Source organism: Pan troglodytes, chromosome 1 (genome assembly GCF_028858775.2).
Source record: "Pan troglodytes isolate AG18354 chromosome 1, NHGRI_mPanTro3-v2.0_pri, whole genome shotgun sequence".
Taxonomy (NCBI): Eukaryota; Metazoa; Chordata; class Mammalia; order Primates; family Hominidae; genus Pan; species Pan troglodytes.
Genome location: NC_072398.2, coordinates 4,651,063 through 4,678,241, shown reverse-complemented (window position 1 = coordinate 4,678,241; position 27,179 = coordinate 4,651,063). Strand labels below are relative to the sequence as shown.

The following is a 27,179-nucleotide window of genomic DNA, read 5'->3' as shown; positions in this document are numbered from 1 at the left end:
TGTTTTTAAGCGAAGGATCATTTCTCATTCGTCTTTTTTTTTAATCCCCAGAACCTACCAGAGTGTCAGTCCCTTCTTAGATACTTAATAGATTATTTCTTTTCTTTTCTTTTTTTTGAGACGGAGTTTCGCTCTTGTCTCCCAGGCTGGAGTACAATGACGTGATGTCGGCTCACTGCAACCTCTGCCTCCCAGGTTCAAGCGATTCTCCTGCTTCAGCCTCCTGAGTAGCAGGGATTACAGGCGCGTGCCACCACGCCCAGCTAATTTTTGTATTTTTAGTAGAGACAGGGTTTCACCATGTTGGCCAGGCTGGTCTCAAACTCCTGACCTCAGGTGATCCACCTGTGTCGGCCTCCCAAAGTGCTAGGATTACAGGCATGAGCCACTGCACCCAGCCAATGGATTATTGCTGAAGTAAATAAAATTAAAAGTTTACAGTTTTTTGGAGTGACTGCTTAAGTGTCCCAGATGGGTTAAGTTACCTTTTCTTTGTCACATTACTTTGTACAATTTAAAGGGAATTGAATTTTAGTTATTCTTTCTTTAAATAATTAGGATCCAGAAAATTGAATCCTACAACTGAACCCTGAGGTGAAAAGTTTGAATGATATTTTTTGTTCGAACTCTTGTTTTCTTTTTTAGATTAAGTTAGAGTATGAAGGAACATTATTTACTGAGTGGAGTGTGCCAGAAACTTGTTTTGTGCTAAATAAAAGGTAAGATTTATGCCATGAATATCAATGTATGTGTATATTTTTTAATTCATTCATATAATGTGAACATTGAGATTCAAGGCTGTGATTTAATATAAATTTTCTTTCATTAAGTAGATGTGAAAAGCAAGACAAAATCAGGTCGAATATAGTATAGAAGTAAAATATTGCAAATATTTAAAAATATCTCTTATCAGCATACAATTGAAATTTTTAGGCTTAAAAAATAGTAAGGGAATTTTATTAATATCATATGCACCTATAATTATTCTTTCTCATCTTTTTAAACACTAGCTCACCCACGACAGAATTGCGTTGTTCCTCACCTGGTGTTCACGCTATAAAACCAATTGTTACTGGCCCAGTAAGTTGATTTTAATGATATGTTATTAAATCTTGAATAATCATCCTGTTATCCTGTTACATTTTATTTTGCCTTTCTTTTGAGCTTTTCAATCTAATTCAACCTGTTTAAATAGTATTAATTGTTAACTATAAACAAGCCCTGTTTTAAAGTTACTGTATGTCAATTTTTAGATATATCTCATGTTAAATTCTAAATTATAAAATTATATACAATTTTTATCTTAGTCTTTTTATTACTAAGTATGTTAAAGTTCATAGCCACCACCTTAATGATAATAGGACTCTCAGATTAGTGGGTCTCCTGTCATATACCCCTGTGACAATGCTGAGATTAAGAGTAATTTCTAGCAGATTTATTTTACTCCACTGCATTTTCTTCAACTGAAGAAAACATGAGAATGCAAATGAATTAGAATGAGGTTGAACCTCTCTAGTTTACCAAAAACACCCAAAGGCAAAGTAAAGCATTTTAAGACACTGGCATTTTAGTAATTAGTAACAAAATACTGGCTACATACCGCACAGCTGATGTTCCCACACAAGTGTGCCTGAAGCTGCAGTTCTACAGATACCATGTCACCAATCCTGCCTTTACTTTGAGGCTTGTGACTTCTCTTTAATTAAAAAGCTTTATTGTCAAGGCACAAGTAGACAGAGCGATGTGGGAGAAGCCAGATGAATATTTATTCATTTTTCAATCCTTATGATGTGAAACATATTTGAATTTGTCTCTTTGAGTCTATGAGTATTTGCCAGTTTCAAGAACACAATTCATGCCGGGCGCGGTGGCTCAAGCCTGTAATCCCAGCACTTTGGGAGGTGGGCAGATCACCTGAGGTCAGAAGTTCAAGACCAACCTGGCCAACATAGTGAAACCCCGTCTCTGCTAAAAATACAAAAATTAGCCGAGCGTGGTGGCAGGCACCTGTAATCCCAGCTACTCAGGAGGCTGAGGCAGGAGAATCGCTCAAACCCGGGAGGTGGAAGTTGCAGTGAGCCAAGATCGCACCATTGTACTCCAGCCTGGGGGACAAGAGCCAAACTTTGTCTCAAAAAAAAAAAAAAAAAAGATTCATGAGGAAGTAAGGGACTCCTTTTCCTTTTGTTTTTTGTTTTTTTTCCCTTGAGATGGAGTTTCACTCTTATTGCCCAGGCTGGAGTGCAATGGTGCAATCTAGGCTCACCGCATCCTCCGCCTCCTAGGTTCAAGCGATTCTTCTGCCTCAGCCTCCGAAGTAGCTGGGATTACAGGCATGTGCCACCACACCCAGCTAATGTTGTATTTTGAGCAGAGATGGGGTTTCACCATGTTGGTCAGGCTGGTCTCGAACTTCTCACCTCAGGTGATCCACCCACCTCGGCCTCCCAAAGTGCTGGGATTACAGGTGTGAGCCACTGCGCCAGGCCACATCTGACTTTTGAAAAGCACTCAGTTGTAACAACCGAAAGCATCTCTGGGCATTGCCAAAAGTCCCTGGGGAGCAAAATTACCCCAGTGAATGAGAACATTTTTTGAATTGTATTTCAGTGAGGAAGACAAATGTAATAAAAATGATAAAGATGGCAATATATAAATATTTAAATATATATTTAAATTCTATTCTGAACTTTATTCTGCTTCCTCTGATCGTAGATAAGTAACTTACTTCCTCTGTGACTTCTATGCCTATATCCATATTTGCATTTGATTTAATGTTAATATATCACAGTTTCTTTTGCATTTTCTTTTAGGATGAAGAAGAACGCTATTTATTTGTGGAAAGTTCTCATACTTGCTTTCTGTGGTACTATAGAGCTAGGTAAGTAATGCAGTACTGAATAGGTAATTATGCTTTTAAAGAGTATTTAGCTTCAACTTTTAATTAGCCACAAATAGATTATCTATATTATGGTTTCCATACAACTTTCATTCACCAACCAAGCTATTCTCAAATATACTGCTGAAGAAATACTGAAGAACAAACAGTAAAAATAAGAGCAACCACTATTTGAGCACATGCTGTGTCTACATGTTTGTGCTTTAATATAAATTCTTTCTTAATTTTTATAATAACCACACAAATGTAAGTCTTTATAGATGTGGAAACATAAGCATGGATGGGTTAAACAATTTGGAAAAAGTACAAAGCTACTGAAAGATAGCATTGAGATTTGACCCTGGTTTTTCAATCCAGAGGGCTCTGCTATTATGTGCATTTCAAAAATACCTTCTTTGTATTGGATAGCTTTTCAAACTCATGACAAAATGAAGGTAGCTGAATATAAGGAGGGAAAAAGTGGTACATAACTACATAATTAACTGCATAAAAATCATTCAATAAGTTAAAAAAGTATCAGTGATTCGGAATATGCTTTAGCATCATAGTCTCGGCAACATCCCAGGCACCGTGTAGGACATAAGGAACTGTAGTATGTGGATCCTGACCTCAAGATGCCTGGAAAATACTTATTTCTTTGTATCCACTTCACGTTTATTCCCTTGGGGAAACTATTCCTCCGTATTCTGTGATAATATTGTTAATTTCGTGTGACGTATATGGTCTAACTACAAACCCACATTTCCTTGGTTACAGTTATTAGTTGAGGATTGGCACATACACGATCCAGGCAGAACCAATCAGAATACTCATGTCTTCAGTAAAGCATGGTTGTTGCTGATAGTTTTATTGTCCTGGTCCACGTAGTCCCTTAAAGTCGGATGGTTCTGCAGTTTATGTGGAATTTTTGGATTGGACATCCTGAGCTAGATTGTAAGTCCTAATAATACCGAGGTTTCAGCAAGCCCCACCAGGAGTACACATTAACCCAGTCCTCTCTCACTCACTGCCACTTTCCCGGAGTCTTATTGAGAAGCAGGGAGGATTGAGTCTGTGCTACTCATGAAACCGGCAGGCTTCTGTCCTTGTTGGCACTTTCAGAAATCCCAGTCCCCAGCTTTTCCTCTATGGGTTCTGAACCAGTTGAGAAATGGACAAGGGCAAATTTGGGGATAACAAGTCCTGGTAGAGGCCTGGCGCAGTGGCTCATGCCTGTAGTCCCAGCTACGCAGGAGGCTGAGTTAGGAGAATCACTTGACCCCAGAAATTTGAAGTTACTGTGTCAAGGTTATGGTGAGCTATAATTACACCACTGTACTCTGGCATGGTGACAGAATGAGACTCTGTCTCATAAAATAAAATAATAGGCCGGGCACAGTGGCTCACACCTGTAATCCCAGCATTTTGGGAGGCCAGGGCAGGTGGACCTGAAGTCAGGAGTTCAAGACCAGCCTGGCCAACATGGTGAAATCCCATCTCTATTAAAAATACAAAAAGAATTAGCCAGATGTGGTGGCGGGCGCCTGTAATCCCAGCTACTCGGGAGGCTGAGGGAGGAGAATCACTTGAACCTGGGAGGCGGAGGTTGCAGTGAGCTGAGATTGCACCACTGCATTTCAGCCTTGGCAACAAGAGCAAAACTCCATCTCAAAATAAATAAATAAACAAATAAAAATAAAATATTCCTGGTAGAGTTGAATTGTAAAAAAGGACCTGCCCCTTTGGCCAAATGGGCTACTTTCTCTTCTCCCAAGTAGAGCTCTTGGGAACCATCAGAGAAGATAATCTGTTGCAATAAGACTGTATGTTTGTGTCCCACCCCATTTACCCCCAAATTTTTATGCTGAAACCTAATCCCCGATGTGATGGTATCTGAAGGTCACGCCTTTGGGAAGTGGTTAGGTCATGAGGGTACAGTCCTTATGAATGAGATTAGTGCTCGTACAAAAGAGAGCCCAAAGAGTTCCTTTTTCCCTTCCACCATGCGAGGACCCAGTGAGAAGATAGCACCTTGATCTTTGGACTTTGCAGCCTCTAGAACTATGAGAAATAAAGGTTTGTTGTTAAAGCCACCCAGTCTATGGTATTTTTGTTATAGCAGCCCAAACTAGGACATCTGCCAAGAAGCACTGAATGGATTACCAATTTCATTTACACACATTAAGACCTAAGAGCTAGGGCTGAAAGAAGTGGGCCTCCAGGCTACCCTGATCTAGACATGTTTTCTCCATGTAAATAAGAACAGAAGGAAAAGCACCTATCCAGGGGGCAGGTTAGTCCAAAAGAGAGAACTCCGTAGGGGCTAAGAGTTTTTCTGTAATATATATTGTAAGAATTTTCAGTCTGTCACCTGTAAAAATATCAATTAAAGAATAATAATGAGGCCTAGCATTGTGGCTCATGCTTGTAATCTCAATGTTTTGGGAGGCCAAGGTGAGAGGATTGCTTGAGCCCAGGGGTTCAAGACCAGCCTGGGAAACATAGCAAGACTTGTCTCTACAAAAAATATAAAAAATTTGCCAGGCATAGTGACTTGCATCTGTAGTCCCAACGACTTAGGAGGCTGAGGTGGGAGGATCACTTGAGCCCAGGAGTTCAAGACCATCCTGGGAAACACAGCAAGACTTGTCTCTACAAAAAACGTTAAAAAGTTGTCAGGCATGATGACTTGCATCTGTAGTTCCAACTACTTGTGAGGCTGAGGTAGGAGGTTCGCTTGAGCCCAGGAGTTTAAAGCTACTGTGAGCTATGATTGCACCACTGCACTCCAGCCTCCATGACAGAGTGAGACCCCATCTCTAGAAAAAATAAAAATAAAAATGAAATAATAATAATTAATGGCTAGAAAGAGTACATAAAGAATAAAAAGGATAGTAATGAAATCAGTACCCACATATGCATTACCCAAATCAAGAAATAGAACATCACACCTCTTTATGCCCTACCAATCACATTCTATTCACCCTGCAAGAGTTAGACACTATCCTGGATATTGTTTTTTGTCTTTTTGTTATTTTATCCTAAATATTATATAATGAATGATTGCTTGCTTTTTTCTTTTAGTTTAGCGACTATATTTGATTATAATAAATTGTTTAGTTTTGTCAGTTCTTGAACATTGTTTAAATTGAATCATATGATAAGTATTCTTCCATGAGTTGCTTGTTTCTCTAAAAATTATGTTTTTGAGACTTACCCATGTTTAAATAAGAATCTTTAGTTCCTTCATTGTGACTGCTGTATGGTATTTCATTGTATGACTCTGTTCATTCTGCTGATGCATTTATTTGCAACTACAAATGATGCTGTGAATGATCCTGAACATACCTCATAGTATCTTGCTACTTAAAATGTAATCTGAGGATCAGCAGTACTGACATCACCTGGAAATTTATTAGAAGTGAAGAACGTCAGGCCTCATTCCAGACCTATGGGATAATAATATGCACTTTAAGAAGATTCTATAGTAATTTACATGTGCATTATAGTTGGAGAAGTAGTACTGATTTAATGCATATAAATGAAGGTTTCTCTAAGGTAGAGACCTAAAAGTACAATTGCCTAAAAGTAGGATGTGCCTTTGTTCAACTTTACTGGGTGATGCCTAAGTAACTTTTGAAAGATTGTCCAATTTTATATCCACACTAGTAGTACATGAAAGTTTCCATTTTGCTGTATCCTCACCAACACTTAAAATTGTCTGACTTTTTAATTTTTCCAGTCTACTAGGTGCGAAATTATGTCATTGTATTTTTCTTTACATTTTACTGATTACTGATGCGTTGAGTGTTTTTTATCTGTTCAGCAGGAATTTTTCTTCTCTTTCCTATTCAATAAGTATTTTGATCCACTTTTGAGTTATTTTTATTTTCATAATAATTTACAGTATTTCATTATATGTCTTAATTACTACTCCATTATCACTTATATATGTATTGAAAGTATTCTGTCCCAGTTTATGCAGATTTTTACTTTCCATGCCTCCTATTGATCAGAGAGGTCTTTAGTATTGTGGATAAATTTATTAATCCTTTCCTTTGTGGGTTTATGCCTTTTAAAATCTATTTAAGAAATCTTTTCCTACTTTCAAGATCATAAGGATTTCTCCTATATTGTTTTCTAAAAGTTTTATATGTTTTTTTCTTCTAAAATTAGGTCTTTAATCCACCTGGAATCAGTTTTTGTACAAGCTTAGCATAGGAATTCACTTTATTTTTTCTACATGAATAATTAATTTTCTCATACTCATTTAATGCATAATCTATTTATCCAGAATATCTTCTCTTTCACATATCAATTTTCCATATATGCATGGGTGTTTCTCTGGGCTGGCTGTTCTGTTCAGCTGATCTATTTGTCCATACTTGAACAAAACTACATTATCCTTATCACTATAACTGTATTTTTTAAATCTTAACAAGTGATAGTAGAAGTACCCACCCCACTCCAACTCTTCCCAACTTGATTTATACATTCAATGCAATCCCAATCAAAATCCCAGCAAGTTATTTTATAAATATCAATAAACACATCCTAGACCGTATATGGAGAAGCAAAAGACTCCGAATAGCCAACACAGTATTGAAGAAGAGAAACACTGATAACACCCACTTCTGGTGAGGACATGAACCAGTAACAACTGTCTTTCATTACTGGTGGGAATGCAAAGTCATACAACCATGTAGGCTTCAGATGAGTGGTCTTATGCATCTTCTGTTAAATTTATTTTAAAGTATTTTATGTTTTTGGTGCAATTGTAATTGGTGTTGCAAACTTTAGAATTTGTAGGAATTTTACCTCCAAATATTCCCTTCCCGGTTTATGGCTTACTCCTTACCATCATTTTGGTGCTTTCTAGTTGTTTGTTTATCCTTCATATTGGACATTTTTCAGTCAATATTTATTTGGATTTATCCACAGACCTATCATTTCTTTGCTCAACAATGCTTATATTCTCAGACATGTTTTCTCATATTACCTTCTCTTCCTGAAGTATATCCTTTAAGGGTTCCTTTAGGGAAGATTTCTTGGTGATTAAATTTCTCAGTATTCGTGCCTCTGAAAATATCTTTATTTTATCCTCACTCTGGAAAAGTCATTTCTCTGGGAATATGATTATAGGTTGCTTGCTGTTTTCTCTCAGTGCTTTAAAATTATTTTTTCTTGTGTCTAGCTTCGACTTCAGTTGGTAAGTCGGCTGTCTTTCAAATGGTTTTTCCATTTTAGGTAATCTATATTTTCTCTGTGGTTGTTTTAAGATCTTGCCTTATCTTTGGTGTTTTACTGTTGTATATTTCTTTTGAGATGTATTGCAGTTCCTGAATCTGAATATTGGTGTCTTTCATCAATTCTGGAAAATTCACATTGTCTTTTTTCTTTTTCTTTTTTTTTTCTTTTTTTTTTGAGACAGAGTCTCACTCTGTTGCCCAGGCTGGAGAAAGGTGGCATGATCTCAGCTCACTGCAACTTCTGCCTCATGGGTTCAAGTGATTCTCCTGCCTCAGCCTCCGTAGTAGCTGGAATTACAGGCGCCCACCACCACACCTGGCTAATTTTTGTATTTTTAGTAGAGATGGGGTTTCATCATGTTGGCCAAGCTAGTCTCGAACTCCTGACCTTGGTGATCCACCCACCTCAGCCTCACAAAGTGCTGGGATTACAGGCATGAGTGGCTGTGCCTGGCCTATCTTTTTAAATATTCATTCTCCCTTATTCTTTTTTTTTCTTTCTAGATTTTCTTAAGAGAAATGTATATCACCTTTTAATTCTGTCCTTCCTGACTCTTAAAATCTTGTCAACTTTTTCCATCTTTCTGTCTCATTGTGATTCATTCTTGGTTATTTTTTAAGTGTTTCATTCAGTTCACTAATTATCTCATTATCCGTGTCTAAATTTTTTTTTTTTTGAGATAGGATCTTGTCCTGTCACCCAGGCTGGAGTGCAGTAGTGCAATCATAGCTCACGTAACCTCAAACTCTTGGTGTCAGGCACTCCTCCCACCTCTACCTCCTGAATACCTGGGACTACAGGCACACACCACTGTGCTCCATCTTTTTTTTTTCTTGTACAGACAGGGTTTCACTTTGTTGCCCAAGGTAGTCTCAAGCTGTTGGCCTCAAGCAATCCTCCTGCCTTGGCCTCCAAAAGCACTGGGAGCCACCACACCAGGCCTGTATCTAAATTTTGTAATCCCTAAAATCCTTTTACCCAGAGGTAATTACTATACTCTTCTGCCATTTCTGCATCATTACATCCAAAATTGGCTACATAAATTTGTGGGGCCTGGTGTAAAATGAAAGTGTGGGGGTCTCTTGCTCAAAAAGCAGGGGGAAAATACTGTTAAAGATATCAAATATAAAGCTTTTTTCTCCTATAGTCACTCTCATTACCTGTCATGGTGTTTTTTATTTGCAATTTAACATCATGCTCCCTTAGACAAGGAATACTCGTGGGCCAGGTGTAGACCCTCGTAGTCACCTGGTAGGTGGTTCAGCATGTGGGATACTCGTGGGCCAGGTGCAGACCCTCGTAGTCACCTGGTAGGTGGTTCAGCATGTGGGATACTCGTGGGCCAGGTGCAGACCCTCGTAGTCACCTGGTAGGTGGTTCAGCATGTGGGATACTCGTGGGCCAGGTGCAGACCCTCGTAGTCACCTGGTAGGTGGTTCAGCATGTGGGATACTCGTGGGCCAGGTGCAGACCCTCGTAGTCACCTGGTAGGTGGTTCAGCATGTGGGATACTCGTGGGCCAGGTGCAGACCCTCGTAGTCACCTGGTAGGTGGTTCAGCGTGTGGAATACTTGTGGGCCAGGTGCAGACCCTCGTAGTCACCTGGTAGGTGGTTCAGCATGTGGGGTACTCGTGGGCCAGGTGCAGACGCTCGTAGTCACCTGGTGGGTGGTTCAGCATGTGCACAGCCCACCAGCCGCCATATTTCCCTTCTCAATAGACCTACACATCATGCCCAGCCAGTGGAGGGGTCTGAGGTAGTCAAGCCATGTAGCTTCCCTTCATGGGCCTCCCACCTCAACCCCCGAGGGTATTGCAGCCTCTACACTGGGCCATGCTAGATGCCTGGATTAGGGGGAGGCAAGAGGTTTACTCCTGCCAAGATGAGTAAGCCACGCCATCATCACCATCATCATGCCATGGTGCTGCCAGCCAGCATGGGACAGCCGCTAACGTGCCTTACTCCAGGACACTGCAGCGTGCAGTTGCCCTACCCCGACAATCCCCCAACACCTGAGCCTAGGCCCTCACCCAGGTCAAAGACAGAAGCAGCTTGTGGGACAGGGATTAAGGAGGGGAAGGCTGGTCAGGACCCAAGGTGCCAGAGCATGGAGGGGAATCAGGGGTAAATAATCCATCCCAGGGAGGCAGAGAGGCAGCAGGAGGCGGGACTGTACGGGAGCCAAAACCCCTCGTCCCCAGTGCGTGCTTCATTGTCTCATTACACTTCGCTTACAAAACATAATTTCAAAGTTAAATTTGTTAAGAATTTCAAGATAAATACTGTAGAGTACAGGACCCTTCTAAGCACTGCCTCTTTCCCCAGGCTCTCAACACCTATTGACTCTGCCCCCAAACCAGAGTTCTGACACTAGAAAGAATTCATGAACAATTATCATGTTAGCATCCAAACTCTCTTGCTTTCTTCTTTCTCTCTCAAGAGTTAATAAAAAGGGAAAAGGATCCATGGAGTTGTGCTGAAACTAGTCTTCCCAAGTTCACTGTGACATTTTTCTGTTTCATCACTGTATCCCACTACTATCTCTCTGTCTTCTGAAACTGCTGTGGCAAAGTCACTGAAGGTAATTGCCAAATTCGGTGGGATTTTTTTGATCCTCTTACTGTAATACTTAATTTCTATACCACATTTAATTCTGAGAATCACTTTCTTTTTGAAACTCTTTCATTCCTTCACTCCCTAATACCACTATGTTCTATTTCCATAATGGTTTTTTCCCAGTCTTTTCCTTTGGCTTTCTGTCATCTGTCCTTACCTTAAATGTCAATTCAATCCAGGGTTTTCTCTTCGGTCTTATTCTGAACTCTACACTTCAGCCTGTGCACTAACTCAAGAAAGCCAAGAAAACTGATAAAGACCCAGCAGAATGCTGCTAATACTGTCTTTCCATGGAAATCAAGACTGTCACTTTAATGTCAGCTGATACTGATTCCTTCTCTACAAGGTTCTGTATTAATACCAAAGCCTTTCTTTTATTATCTACAAGTATTTCCTTTTCCTTCAAATTTTCCTTCCAGATACGCTGGTAACTCACTCGGTGACTCACTTCTTCTTTCCTGTGCCTCTGACAAGTAAGCATAACACAAGGCAGAAGGTATCAGCCCTGGAGCCGGGGTCTTTTTAATCAACCTTGGACTGTGTTGAACTCTGGGCATAGTTTACCTATTAAGATATATAGTAGCTATTTTCAGCAGCTTTCTAACATATCAGATTGAACACATGAAATAGAATATTCATTATATGGTCTCAGAAACTCACTGCATACTCATTTACTGATTCCCAAAACATTTTCATTTTGTTTTGTGCATGATAATGTACTAGACACTGCAGTAATCAGCAAATGGAAGGACATAGTCACGAGGCACTGACTTTTAGAGATGATAAATGCTAAAAATATGCAGGTAACTTTACAGTGAAGAGAACTTTCTAGAAAACATACAACTAAACATACAAATGAATATTAGTCCTTTTTATTTTATAATTAAAAATAGAGACACGGTCTCACTATGTGTCCCAGGCTGGTCTCAAACTCCTGGGCTCAAGCAGTCCTCCTGCCTCGGGCTCCCAAAGTGCTGGGATTACAGGTGTGAGCCACCAGGCCCAGCCTGTTATTCCTTTCAGGGCTGGTGAGGGAAGGATCTGTCATGCTAAAAGACAAATTTCTGTTTGACATAAATTATAACATGTAAAGACTGTAGGGCTTTTTATGCAGAATGACAATATCAACATCTTAAAGAAGATTAATCATGAAGTTTTGATTCTGTGAACTTGCAGTATTAAGGAAGCATGCAGATTTAAGCCACTCAGCCTTCTGTGATGACAAATGAGAATCAGTAACGATATTGATAAATAAATAGACATGTGATTTTTTGTTTTTACATTTAGCCTTTAATTTTATATACCGTAATGAAATATAAAGAGAATATGCAAAGGTTTAGAAACATGTATCTTGAAAGTAGAATATTCAACCTAACGTTTAACAGGCTGTTTACTAAAATATGTTTCCTCTTTTTCCAAGCAGACATTTCCTTAACAACTTGACCCAGGTAAAATATTTTTTAAATTTTGTATAGCCTTCATATATCACTACTATATTGTTTTTCTCTTATCTTCCATATTTACCAGATGAGGAATTTTTCAAACGAATTTTGCAATGATATTTGCTTAGAGTATACGTTTCTATAAGACCCATTCAGGAGGTCCATGAGGTTCACCCTTTTCCAACCACCTATCTGCATAAGGATGGATTTTCCCCCCTTTTACTTCTACCGAGATAATATTCACCAGCAACTTGGCTGAAGGAGCAGAGATGATTATCCAGCTGTCTTTTATTAATACAAATATTAAAGATAGTTTTTAAAATATTGAGCATCCATTCTTACTGATATTTTTCTTTTGAAAAATAGTTATTTTTCATAAAAATATGTTAATTAACATATAATAAATTTACCATAGTTTTGAAAAAAAATTATCTTTAAATGTTCTCAATTTTAATTTGTTATATAGTAAATACAGGTGGATCTAAACCACATAAAACAAAAGCCTTGTAGGATTCTTAATAATTTTTAAAAGTATGAAGGGGGTCCTACTGTCAACATTAGACAGATCAACGAGACAGAAAGTTAACAAGGATACCCAGGAATTGAACTCAGCTCTGCAGCAAGTGGACCTAATAGACATCTACAGAACTCTCCACCCCAAATCAACAGAATATACATTTTTTTCAGCACCACACCACACCTATTCCAAAATTGACCACATAGTTGGAAGTAAAGCACTCCTCAGCAAATGTAAAAGAACAGAAATTGTAATAAACTGTCTCTCAGACCACAGTGCAATCAAACTAGAACTCAGGACTAAGAAACTCACTCAAAACCGCTAACTACATGGAAACTGAACAACCTGCTCCTGAATGACTACTGGGTACATAACGAAATGAAGGCAGAAATAAAGATGTTCTTTGAAACCAACGAGAACAAAGACACAACATACCAGAATCTCTGGGACACATTCAAAGCAGTGTGTAGAGGGAAATTTATAGCACTAAATGCCCACAAGAGAAAGCAGGAAAGATCCAAAATCGACACCCTAACGTCACAATTAAAAGAACTAGAAAAGCAAGAGCAAACACATTCAAAAGGTAGCAGAAGGCAAGAAATAACTAAAATCAGAGCAGAACTGAAGGAAATAGAGACACAAAAAACCCTTCAAAAAATTAATGAATCCAGGAGCTGGTTTTTTGAACAGACCAACAAAATCGATAGACCGCTAGCAAGACTAATAAAGAAGAAAAGAGAGAAGAATCAAACAGACGCAATAAAAAATGATAAAGGGGATATCACCACCGATCCCACAGAAATACAAACTACCATCAGAGAATACTACAAACACCTCTACACAAATAAACTAGAAAATCTAGAAGAAATGGATAAATTCCTTGACACATACACTCTCCCAAGACTAAACCAGGAAGAAGTTGAATCTCTGAATAGACCAATAACAGGCTCTGAAATTGTGGCAATAATCAATAGCTTACCAACCAAAAAAAGTCCAGGACCAGATGGATTCACAGCCGAATTCTACCTGAGGTACAAGGAGGAGCTGGTACCATTCTTTCTGAAACTATTCCAATCAATAGAAAAAGAGGGAATCCTCCCTAACTCATTTTATGAGGCCAGCATCATCCTGATACCAAAGCCGGGCAGAGACACAACCAAAAAAGAGAATTTTAGACCAATATCCTTGATGAACATTGATGCAAAAATCCTCAATAAAATACTGGCAAACCGAATCCAGCAGCACATCAAAAAGCTTATCCACCATGATCAAGTGGGCTTCATCCCTGGGATGCAAGGCTGGTTCAACATATGCAAATCAATAAATGTAATCCAGCATATAAACAGAACCAAAAACAAAAACCACGTGATTATCTCAATAGATGCAGAAAAGGCCTTTGACAAAATTCAACAACCCTTCATGCTAAAAACTCTCAATAAATTAGGTATTGATGGGACGTATCTCAAAATAATAAGAGCTATCTATGACAAACCCACAGCCAATATCATACTGAATGGGCAAAAACTGGAAGCATTCCCTTTGAAAACTGGCACAAGACAGGGATGCCCTCTCTCACCACTCCTATTCAACATAGTGTTGGAAGTTCTGGCCAGGGCAATTAGGCAGGAGAAGGAAATAAGGGTATTCAGTTGGGAAAAGAGGAAGTCAAATTGTCCCTGTTTGCAGATGACACGATTGTATATCTAGAAAACCCCATCATCTCAGCCCAAAATCTCCTTAAGCTGATAAGCAACTTCAGCAGAGTCTCAGGATACAAAATCAATGTACAAAAATCACAAGCATTCTTATACACCAATAACAGACATACAGAGAGCCAAATCATGAGTGAACTCCCATTCACAATTGCTTCAAAGAGAATAAAATACCTAGGAATCCAACTTACAAGGGATGTGAAGGACCTCTTCAAGGAGAACTACAAACCACTGCTCAATGAAATAAAAGAGGATACAAAGAAATGGAAGAACATTCCATGCTCATGGATAGAAAGAATCAATATCGTGAAAATGGCCATACTGCCCAAGGTAATTTATAGATTCAATGCCATCCCCATCAAGCTACCAATGACTTTCTTCACAGAATTGGAAAAAACTAAAGTTCATATGGAACCAAAAAAGAGCCCGCATCGCCAAGTCAATCCTAAGCCAAAAGAACAAAGCTGGAGGCATCACGCTACCTGACTTCAAACTATACTACAAGGCTACAGTAACCAAAACAGCATGGTACTGGCACCAAAATAGAGATATAGATCAATGGAACAGAACAGAGCCCTCAGAAATAGTGCCACATATCTACAACCATCTGATCTTTGACAAATCTGACAAAAACAAGCAATGGGGAAAGGATTCCCTATTTAATAAATGGTGCTGGGAAAACTGGCTAGCCATATGTAGAAAGCTGAAACTGGATCCCTTCCTTACACCTTATACAAAAATTAATTCAAGATGGATTAAAGACTTACATGTTAGACCTAAAACCATAAAAACCCTAGAAGAAAACCTAGGCAATACCATTCAGGACATAGGCATGGGCAAGGACTTCATGTCTAAAACACGAAAAGCAATGGCAACAAAAGCCAAAACTGACAAATGGGATCTAATTAAACTAAAGAGCTTCTGCACAGCAAAAGAAACTACCATCAGAGTGAACAGGCAACCTACAAAATGGGAGAAAATTTTCACAACTTACTCATCTGACAAAGGGCTAATATCCAGAATCTACAATGAACTCAAACAAATTTACAAGAAATAAACAAACAACCCCATCAAAAAGTGGGCGAAGGATATGAACAGACACTTCTCAAAAGAAGACATTTATGCAGCCAAAAAACACATGAAAAAATGCTCATCATCACTGGCCATCAGAGAAATGGAAATCAAAACCACAGTGAGATACCATCTCACACCAGTTAGAATGGTGATCATTAAAAAGTCAGGAAACAACAGGTGCTGGAGAGGATGTGGAGAAATAGGAACACTTTTACACTGTTGGTGGGACTGTAAACTAGTTCAACCATTGTGGAAGTCAGTGTGGCGATTCCTCAGGGATCTAGAACTGGAAATACCATTTGACCCAGCCATCCCATTACTGGGTATATACCCAAAGGATTATAAACCATGCTGCTATAAAGACACATGCACACGTATGTTTATTGCGGCACTATTCACAATAGCAAAGACTTGGAACCAAGCCAAATGTCCAACAATGATAGACTGGATTAAGAAAATGTGGCACATATACACCATGGAATACTACGCAGCCATAAAAAATGATGAGTTCATGTCCTTTGTAGGGACATGGATGAAACTGGAAACCATCATTCTCAGTAAACCATCACAAGGACAAAAAACCAAACACCGCATGTTCTCACTCATAGGTGGGAATTGAACAATGAGAACACATGGACACAGGAAGGGGAACATCACACACCAGGGCCTGTTGTGGGGTGGGGGGAGGGGGGAGGGATAGCATTAGGAGATATACCTAATGCTAGATGACGAGTTAGTGGGTGCAGCGCACCAACATGGCACATGTATACATATGTAACTAACCTGCACATTGGGCACATGTACCCTAAAACTTACAGTATAATAAAAAAAAAAGTATGAAGGGGGTCCTAAGATCAAAAAGTTTTAAAATTCTGGAATAGAGGATGATTAGAAGTGTGATGGAAAGATATATTCAAAATGTTGAAAATTGAAATGAGGTTATAATATTTGGAAATTACACCTCTATATAGATACTGTAAGTCTGTAAAAGCAGCAACTTACCGGAAAAAAAGAAGTAGTAAAAAAAGATAAACTGTGTGTAGTGGATCAAGATGATTGAGTCAGCTCATGTGCCCATAACTACTCCTACTCCAAATCCCATTGATATTACGGAATTATTTTTTGAGGCTACAACTATAACAATGCTCAAAAGCAAGTAATAATATTATCAGTAATTAAGGAATTTTAAGATACATAGAAAATATAAGAGAACTTACAGAAGTAGAATATATATTACAGACTCAAATAATGCAGAATAACCTCCTTCTCACTCAAAACACATAGAAATGCCTATAGAAAATATATGTGTGTACACTGCCAGTACACACACTCATGGACCTTTATGTTAATATCGGTGCAGGTGTGCACATGGAATTTAAAAGCAAGAAAAAGAATTTCCTGATGGTCAGAAATAATTAAGGAACTCAAAGCCAGAGTTGCATGATTGAATTAGAACAGAATGTGAGCTTTCTAGAAAATATACAACTAAACATACAAATGAATATTATTCCTTTTTTGTTTTATTTGATAGTTAAAAGTAGTGGAAAAGGGGTGATGTTTTAATGATTTTATGGGAATAGAGAATGAAAGTTTCGGCCTGTGGGAGTAAAGGGAGCTGAAACTAACCTCCTTATATGAAGTTAGGATTTAGAAAATGTCTTGGCCAGGAGCGGTGGCTCACACCTGTACAAATCCCAGAACTTTGGGAGGCTGAGGCAGGCAGATCATGAGGTCAGGAGATTGAGACCATCCTGGCCAACACAGTGAAACCCAGTCTCTACTAAAGATACAAAAATTATTTCAGCATGGTGGCGCATGCCTGTAATCCCAGCTACTCGGGAGGCTGAGGCTGGAGAATCACTTGATCCAGGGAGTCAGAGATTGCAGTGAGCCGAGATTGCGCCACTGCATTCCCGCCTGGCGACAGAGCAAGACTCCATCTAAAAAATAATAATAATAATAAAATCTTTAAAATGTATAAATGTCTGTAAAATGGGGACTGGTAAAGCTTTACTGACTGGCTTAGGATAATTACAAAGAAATGATACACCTCTTTTTGGGGCTGTAAACAGATAAGGGATTACCCAGATTTCAGATGCACATCCTAATTTAACAGCCCAAGAGATTCAGGAACCTATAGCTAAGAAATAAACACAAATACAATTTTGCAAGCAGTCAAACACATAGCGCCCAGGCGGAAGTGATTGCAAAACCTATTTCCATGACATGACCTTGCTGAGTTTTGATTTATATTCAGGCGTGTGAAATCAGTAACAAAAACAAAAACAAAAAAGGATCAGTAACAAAATTACCTAGAAAATTCCCATGTTGGGGAATTTAAACATTTCTGTATCCATGGGTCAAAAAAGAAACCAATCGTTTAAACTAAACAATTAAGACCTCCAGGCAGATAGTAAAGGACACAAAACACCTTTACTCCTGCTTTAAAAAGAAATCGCATGATAAAATTTTAAAATCCTTTAAAGAATCAAAGAGCTGTGAGTAAAATGAAATCTAAAGGTGTTACATTCCAGAAGAATGAGTCCTTGCTAGGTGAACAAAAGCCAGAGAGTGTTTTCACGCTTAGGACCACTTGCTAAGGTTGGAGGCAGGACAGAAGAGCAAACTGGCCAATGATGGATGGATAGACTTGGCTGGGATGAGGTGAAACCAGTTGAACTTTTGACTAATGTGTGAGCTGGTGTATCTGATTTGAATCTGAAAAGAGTACCAAAGCAAAGATAATTCTCTCCACTTGTCAATGTCTCAGATGGGAGTTTTACTTAATAATATGCCTAATACCTATATGACAAAACTTCAGAACTCTCCTGAAGGAAAGGCATACTATTTCCTTAATAAATGTCCTCTGCAACATAAAGATACGGATTTTCCTGAATTTATAAATGCAATGCCATCTTAATGAAAAAAATATACTTTTTCAGAACTAGACAAGATATTTCCAGAATTCCTATGGATTAAACAAAAACAGTGTTCAGAAAAACACTGAATAAGAACAGGGATAGGGTACTGGTCATGGCAGGCATTGAAATACACGGTGAAGCCTTCATATTTAAAGTGTGAGATACTAACTCTTGAAAAGGCAGTCAAGATCAATAGAAAAGCACAAGAATCCAGAAATAACCAAAATACAGTTAGGTCTTTACTAAGCAATGAAGGTAGCATGTCAAATCCCTGGGGAGAAGATGGACTAGTGAATAAATGATATTTAGATAAGTGGGTAGTCACACTTAATAAAAAGCAAAGATTGGAGTCATACGTTACATAGTACACCAAAATAAATTCAAAATAATTTTACATTGAATATGTAAATACAATAAATCCAGTAACAATTAAACATGGAAGAATTCTCTTACAACCTGGTAATTGGAGACCTTTCTAACTATATCACAAAATCCAGAAAGCAAACCAAGCTATATGATAATTTTTACTCCATAAAGCTAGAAGATAAGTAAATGACAGATAACATGGCCAAAAATTATCATAAACTCAAAAGAAAATGGAATACAAGTAGAAAAATACAACTGATTCAAGTAAACAAATCAATGTCTTCTTAATACGTAAAAAAATTTCAAATAAACCATTAAAAGAGAAACAATCCAACAACAAAAAAATAAGCGAATGAAATACAAGTGGAACTTGAACATATGGAAAGATGCTCAAACTTTCTCAAAATAAGAGAAATGCAGATTTAAACTATACCACAGTACCAGGCTAGATATGCTGGCTCATGCCTGTAATCCCAGCACTTTGGGAGGCCGAGGCAGGCAGATCACCTGAGGTCAGGAGTTCGAGACCAGCCTGGCCAACATGGCGAAACCCCGTCTCTACTAAAAATACAAAAAATAGCCGGGCATGGTGCTGGGCACCTGTAATCCCAGCTACTTGGGAAGCTGAGGCAGGAAAATCGCTTGAACCCAGGAGGTGGAGGTTGCAGTGAGGTGAGATTGCACCATTGCACTCCAGCCTGGGTGACAGAGCAAAACTCCATCTCAAATAAAAATAAATAAAATTTTTAAAAAATGATACCACAGTACCATTTTTCATCCATCAGACTGGCAATAATCAAATGTATGACAAAACCTGATGTTGGGAAAGAACATGAGGAAAGAAGAACTCTCATACATCACCACTGAGAGGGCATATTGGTGCAACTGCTGCAGAGAGCAATTTATCAGTATCTATGAAAATTGCAATGTATCTACCCCATGACTCAACAATTACACTTTTAGGAATGTGCCCTACCAATATGCTCAAAGTTGTACAAAGTTGCTCATTGTAGCATTGACTGATTATAATGGCAAGGGAGAAACAAACGTTTATCAGTAGGTTACTGGTTAAATAAATTGTAGTTCCTCCATAATTTAGAATAATATCCAACTGAAAAATCAGTGAAAATATGTAAAGATCTCTAAAATAACTTTAGATGATGAACAGAAGATTCAGAAAAAATATGTTTAGCATGCTAGCATTTTGTAAAAGGGATGAAAATAATATATCTATTGGTTATACACAAACATTTTATAGGAATCTAAGCAAGAACTTACGAATAATACTTACCTATGGGGTGCAGATGGATTTATGGGAATTGAGTGATGGAGTACAGGGTGGGAGAGACAGCTTTTGCTATATTTTTAATATAATTTTTAAGTATATGAATATTCAAGAAAAATAAGAAAACAATTAGTTCTGCATCTATTGAACTGGCCTCGCATCAAGTGACAAATGTTAAGTTACAGGTGTGATTTCATTTTTATAAAAAGTATGTGAGTGGGGGGGTGAGGTTGCCATGTCTATTTGTGGCTGTAAAGAAAGATGGGCTGGGCGTGGTGGCTCACGCCTGTAATCCCAGCACTTTGGGAGGCCAAGGCAGGCAGATCACCTGAGGTCAGGAGTTTGAGACCAACCTGGCCAACATGGTGAAACCTCGTCTCTACTAAAAATACAAAAATTAGCCAGGCATGGTGGTGGGCGCCTGTAATCCCAGCTACTCGGGAGGCTGAGGCAGGAGAATTGCTTGAACCCAGGAGGCAGAGGTTGCAGTGAGCTGAGATTGCACCCCTGCACTCCAGCCTGGGCGACAGAGCAAGACTCCATCTCAAAAAAATAAAAAAATTAAAACATGTTCATGGTTATGTTTTGCCACAACTAAAAAAGAAATTTGTACAAAATGTAAAGAAATGCAAACAAATTTTATTTTCTAGCTTATCACTGTGTGGGCATATGATCCAGAAAGTGCAGATCCTGATGAGTTGCTGGGGAATGCAGAAGAACCTTCAATAGTAGGTGGAAACATTAGTATCGTCATAGTAAGAACAGAATGCTGCCTTTCTTTTGTAGGGACTGTGAAAAATTTATAATCAATAGACAGGATTTTAAGCTGCCCACACCTAACTAAATACATTTGCGTGATCCCTTTTAGTTTAGCCATTATAGTGGTTTTGAACTTATGCTCGATCTCTACAATAATAAACCTTTCTTTAGAACTCTAATTGAACATTCTTCATATTTTCTTTTTTCTTTTTATTTATTTATTTTTAAATTTTACTCTAAGTTCAGGGATATATGTACAGAACGTGCAGTTTTGTCACATAGGTATACATGTGCCATGGTAGTTTGCTGCACCTATCAACCCATCATCTAGGTTTTAAGCCCCGTATGCATTAGGTATTTGGCCAAATGCTCTCCCTCCCCTTTCCCCCCACCCCTCGACAGGCCATGGTGTGTGATGTTCCCCTCCCTGTGTTCATGTGTTCTCATTGTTCAACTCCCACTTATGAGTAAGAACATGTGGTGTTTGGTTTTCTGTTCCTGTGTTAGTTTGCTGAAGATGATGGTTTCCAGTTTCATCCATGTCCCTGCAAAGGACATGAACTCATCCTTTTTTATGACTGCATAGTATTCCATGGTATATATGTGCCACATTTTCTTTATCCAGTCTCTCATTGATGGGCATCTGGGTTGGTTCCAAGTCTTTGCTGTTGTGAATAGTGCTGCAATAAACATACGTGTGCATGTGTCTTTATATTAGAATGATTTATAATCCTTTGGGTTATATACCCAGTAATGGGATTGCTGGGTCAAATGGTATTTCTGGTTCCAGATCCTTGAGGAATCGCCACACTGTCTTCCACAATGGTTGAACTAATTTACACTCCCACCAACAGTGTAAAAACGTTCCTATTTCTCTGCATCCTCACCAGCATCTGTTGTTTCCAGACTTTTTAATGATAGCCATTCTAACTGGGTGCGAGATAGTATCTCATTATGGATTTGATTTGCATTTCTCTTATGACCAGTGATGATGAGCTTTTTTTTCATATGTTTGCTGGCTGCATAAATGTCTTCTTTTGAGAAGTGCCTGCTTATATCCTTTGCTCACTTTTTGATGGAGTTGTTTTTTTAATTGTAAATTTGTTTAAGTCCCTTGTAGATTCTGGATATTAGACTTTTGTCAGATGGATAGATTGCAAAAATTTTCTCCCATTCTGTAGTTTGCCTTTTCACTCTGATGGTAGTTTCTTTTGCTCCGCAGAAGCTCTTTAGCTTAATTAGATCCCATTTGTCAATTTTGGCTTTTGTTGCAATTGCTTTTGGTGTTTTAGTCATGAAGTCTTTGCCCATGCCTATATCCTGAATGGTATTGCCTAGGTTTTCTTCTAGGGTTTTTATGGTTTTAGGTTTTACATTTAAGTCTTTAATCCATCTTAAGTTAATTTTTGTGTGAGGTTTAAGGAAGGGGTCCAGTTTCTGTTTTCTGAATAAGGTTAGCCAGTTTTCCCAGCATCATTTATTAAATAGGGAATCCTTTCCCCATTGCTTATTTTTGTCAGGTTTGTCGAAGATCAGATGGTTGTAAACGTGTGGCGTTATTTCTGAGGCCTCTGTTCTGTTCCATTGGTCTATATATCTGTTTTGTTACCAGTACCATGCTGTTTTGGTTACTGTAGCTTTGTAGTATAGTTTCAAGTCAGGTAGCGTGATGCCTCTAGCTTTGTTCTTTTTGCTTAGGATCGTCTTGGCTATTCAGGCTCTGTTTTGGTTCCATATGAAATTTAAAGTAGTTTTTTCTAGTTCTGTGAAGAAAGTCAGTGGTAGCTTGATGGGGATAGCATTGAATCTATAAATTACTGCTGGCAGTATGGCCATTTTCACAACATTGATTCTTCCTATCCATGAGCATGGAATTTTTTTCCATTTGTTTGTGTCCTCTCTTATTTCCTTGAGCAGGGGCTTGTAGTTCTCCTTGAAGAGGTCCCTCACGTCCCTTGTAAGTTGTATTCCTAGATATTTTATTCTCTTTGTAGCAATTATGAATGGGAGTTCACTCATGATTTGGCTCTCTGCTTTTCTGTTATTGGTGTATAGGGCATATTTTCTATTAACCTCATCATTCATGAAGGGGCTGACCATTGAGGTGCTTTAGAGATGTTCCTTGAGCATCCATATCAAAACCTTCTTTAAAAATCTGTCTAATCACTTATTGAATCCTTTATCACTTGAAGATAAATGAATTTTCTAAAGGTCCAACACAGTGAATAAATAAATCCTTTCTTTTTTTGTTACAAATTTACCTCTTTCAAGATTTAAATTTTGTCTTCTGTTACAATTGAAATGTATTAAAGAAAAATCTAAAATGAGGAATTAGCTAACTGTTAATTTCTCATGGGACTGTTTACATTTTAATGAGTCAAGAGCTGTCTGATTTTTAAATAGCATATTATCCTATCTCATGGTAATCAAATTCACAAGGGAAGGATTGATAAATCAGAAGGGTATGCAACCAATTGTTTCATCTGGTAATCAACTTTAGAGGGAATAAAATAAATTAATGGTAATTCAACACTTTAAGTATGATATTGACTTAATTTCTAATCATTTTAAGTAAATATGCACATTTTAATGTTATTTAGTGCATTCATACTTAATACTTTCTTTTCATCTGCACATTTATCCATGATGATATAATTTTATTAAATCCTTTCTATGGCTCTCCATTAGAAACAGCATAGACTCTTAACTCTTAGGCTCTTAATGTGAAATACAAAACCTTATCTGCCTCTGCCCCTCTTCTCTGGCCTCAGCTCTCTACACATCTTGCCTCCGGCCACTGGACTCTGCTGTCTCCTCACACACACCTGCTGTTCTATGCATCTGTGTCTTGGCTGATGCTGTTCCCTGCACATCAACTGCGCAGCCATTTTCTTCATCTCAGTAACTTCTACTCATGTTTTAGGTCTCTAATTAGGTGTCACTGCCTTCAAGATATCTGCCATAACCGAATCAGGGCTTTTTTTTTTTTTCACATGAGCAGTTTGAGGGGATTATTTTGAAACTACGGTTTTGATCAATCATCCACAATGATGAAATGAAGTGATGACCACCTTTATCTTTAGAAATGCTTTGTTTTACAATGTGTTTTTCTGATATAGCTAAACCAGATTTGGGGGGATGAATATTTGTATGTGGCTGTACATTTTTCCTGCTTTTACTTTAAGCTTCCTGTATCCTTACAGTTTTTTTCAAACACCAACTCAAACCAGACTTATATTTTTAATATGTGTCTTATAAACACTATAAAGTTGAGTTTTTGTTTCTGTTTTTTATCTTGACTGGCATTATATGTCTTTAATTAGAGCATTAAGTTCGTTTTCATCTAATAGAGACACAATATATTCTTAGATTTGCTTTATATTTGTTCTGCCTGTGTATATTCTTTTTAACTGGCAACTCTCTTCAGTTGCCAGTTAGCAGTTTTTCTGTCTCAGTGTTTTAAAGATACTGTTTCACCGGCTCCTTACTTCCACTGTTGCTGTTAGGAAACCATCTTTCTGCCTGTTCACTCCTTCGAAAGTGTCTTAACCTGGGCTCCCCAGAAGTGTGCTTATAGTTCATTTTTGGAGGTGATGCCAGGAAATAAGAGTGGAGGACCAGGAAAAGTGTGCCAGGAAAGGAGGGAGATACAATTTTTAGGCTATCACTGCCATGGACCACTAGAGCACAATCTTGCTGAGCTCCTCCAAGAAGCCATGTAGAATAGGTTTGAAAATTGTCCAACAGAAGAACAGAAAATGCCTCAGAGTTGCCTCACAGAGGAGAGAAAGGTTCCCATCCCCCATTGGTCAGAGGTTTCCCCCTGGCTTGTTAACTCCTGGTACTTCCTGTCCTGGTTGTGCAGAATAGGTTTCCACGGGCAGCCAAGATGCAGGGATAGACAGGCCTTGACAGAGAAGGGAAAATGATGCTTGAGTTGATGATGCTAGAGTTGATGGGAGATTCTATCAGGTTATAAATGTGTGAAGTGTGTTGCCAGAATTGGCTAGATTAAAAAGTAGGGTACTACAGTTTACAAGAGGTGTTGAATAAGTAAGTAATCCATCTTTTCTCCTCTGGCTGCTTTTGAGATTTTTCTCTTTGTCTTTTGTTTTCTGCAGTTTTACTATGATGTATCTAAATGTGAATTTTAAAAAAATTTACTCTACTTGGAATTATTTGACTTTATGAATCTGTGGATTGGGGTTTCCACAATCTTCTGAAAATTATTAGCCACGTCTTTTCAAATATTGTCTGTGCCTCATCATTTTTCTCCCTTTCCTCTGGGATTCCAAATAAACATGTTCTCATTCTATCTCCTGAAATTCCATTTCAACATATATTAGACCCATCTGATTCATCTGCCATCACGTTTACCCTCTTATCAATATATTCCCTCTTTTTATCTCTCTGTGCCATGTTTGGCTCAGCTATTTCTTCTGACCAACTTCTAGGTTGCTAAAATAATTTCTTTTTAAAATTTTTGTTTCTTTTGAGACGAGGTCTCACTCTGTCACCCAGGCTGCAGTGCAGTGGCACAATCATGGCTCACTGCAGCCTCAGCCTCCTGGGCTCAAGTGATCCTCCCATGTAGCTGGAGCCACAGACACACACCACGACACTTGGCTAATTTTTGTGGAGACCAGGTCTTGCCACATTGCCCAGGCTAGTCTCAAACCTCTGGGCTCAAGCGATCCACCCACCTCAGCCTCCCAAAGCACTGGGATTACAGGTGGGAGCCACTGCACCTAGAAAATTATTTCTAATACGCTATTAAACCCACTCACTGAGTTACTCATATCAGTTATTTTCAGACATTTTATTTGGTTATTTAACAAATTTTGTGTTTCACTTTTATAGTTTTCTATGACCTGGAGATATTTCATGCTTATTTTTTTCCTTTTTTTCTAAAGTTTTATTTTTGACTCTGTGTATAAGCATGTTTCTTTTTTATTTAACATGGTAACCATAGTAGAATGTAAAACCAATGTGGGACAGTTAAATATTCCTCTATTCACCATGTTTAACAAATAAAAGAGCACACAAATATCCAGCTATTTATCTGCACTTGAAATACTGATGGCAATACCATGTTCCTTTTATTTCATATCTAAGCATTTTGAAAGAGTTTTTTAAATAAAAGGTTTCTATGTCCTCACCTTGCATTCATTCACTTTTCAAAAACACTTTTTCTTTTAGAACAGTTTTAGTTTTACAGAATTATTACAAAGATAGTACAAGGAGTTCCTGATTATCCCACACCTAGTTTTCTCTATTATTAATATCTTCCTGTTGTATATTTGTCATAATTACAAATTGTTACATTATTATTGTAACCAATATTGTTACATTATTATTAATAGAAGTCCATATTTTATTCACATTTCCTCAGCTAATGTTCATTTTGTATTCCAGAATCCCACCAGGAATAGCAAATTATATTTAGTTGTCTTGTCTCTTTACGTTCTTAATTGTGACAGTTTCTAGACTTTCATGGCTTTTGATGCCCTTGGAAATGTTGAGGATTGCTGGTCAGATATTTTGTAAAATGTCAGTCCATTGGAATTCATCTGAGATTTTTCTCATAATCAGATTGGAGTTAGGTGTTTCAGGCAGGAAGACCGCCGAAGTAAAGTGGCATTCCCATTACACACAATCAAGGGTGCATACAATCATATGATGTGTTGCTGCTGATGTTTGCGTTCATCACCTGGCTTGTGATTGTGATCCTCTACTGTAAAGTTCCTCTTTCTTCTCCCTGTCCATGTTGTTTGCCTTGGAAGTAAGTCACTCAGTACAGTTATACTTTACCTTCTTAAGGAAAGGAGTATCTACATAAATATTTTTGGAATTCTTATTTTATGGCAGACTTGTCTTATCCCTGATTTATTTATTTACTTATTCAATCATTTATTTATATCACTATGGACTCATGAATATTTATTTTATGTTTTGGGTTACAATTCAATACTACTTTATTTATTGGGAGCTCTTTCAGTCAGCTCCTGCATCCCTTTGACATTCTCTCATCATCGTGGGGTTTTGTTGTTTGGTTGTTTTGTTGTTTTCTTTGTTGTTAACACTCTCTTTCTTACTGGCACTATAAGATGCTCCAAGCTAATCCGGTATAATTCCTGCATCATAGCACGTGCACCATCTTACATTCCCAGTCCTAGAATCAGGCATTTCTCCTAGGAGCTCTGGACTGTTTCGGTTCTTTTATTAGAGAAAGGTATTAGACATCAAGATCGGGGTACTAGGTGTGCTTTTTGATGTTTGGTTGTTTTCCTCTCTCAGCTGTCAGAGCAAGGAAACATATATGTGTGTACTAATCCAAGCATATATACACACATATCTA

At 38.1% G+C, this 27,179-nt stretch overlaps 1 protein-coding gene across 30 annotated transcripts in view; it reads left to right on the top strand.

The window, feature by feature from the left end:
• The window catches only part of CATSPERE (catsper channel auxiliary subunit epsilon), a 182,128-nt gene that overhangs the window by 24,702 nt on the left and 130,247 nt on the right, over positions 1-27,179 (top strand). For 14 of the 30 annotated variants that reach the window (XR_010156540.1, XR_010156535.1, XR_010156533.1 and 11 more), the window contains 5 exons: positions 646-719; positions 1,011-1,080; positions 2,814-2,881; positions 12,166-12,193; positions 20,713-20,790. Coding sequence is in view for 15 of the 30 variants with exons in the window: in XM_054674860.2 (XP_054530835.1) it covers positions 646-719; positions 1,011-1,080; positions 2,814-2,881; positions 12,166-12,193; positions 20,713-20,790 (318 nt within the window). In the remaining 15 variants the exon portion in view is untranslated. The remainder of the gene's footprint in view (positions 1-645; positions 720-1,010; positions 1,081-2,813; positions 2,882-12,165; positions 12,194-20,712; positions 20,791-27,179) is intronic. The other 16 variants (XR_010156542.1, XR_010156541.1, XR_010156519.1 and 13 more) reach the window with 3 other exon arrangements.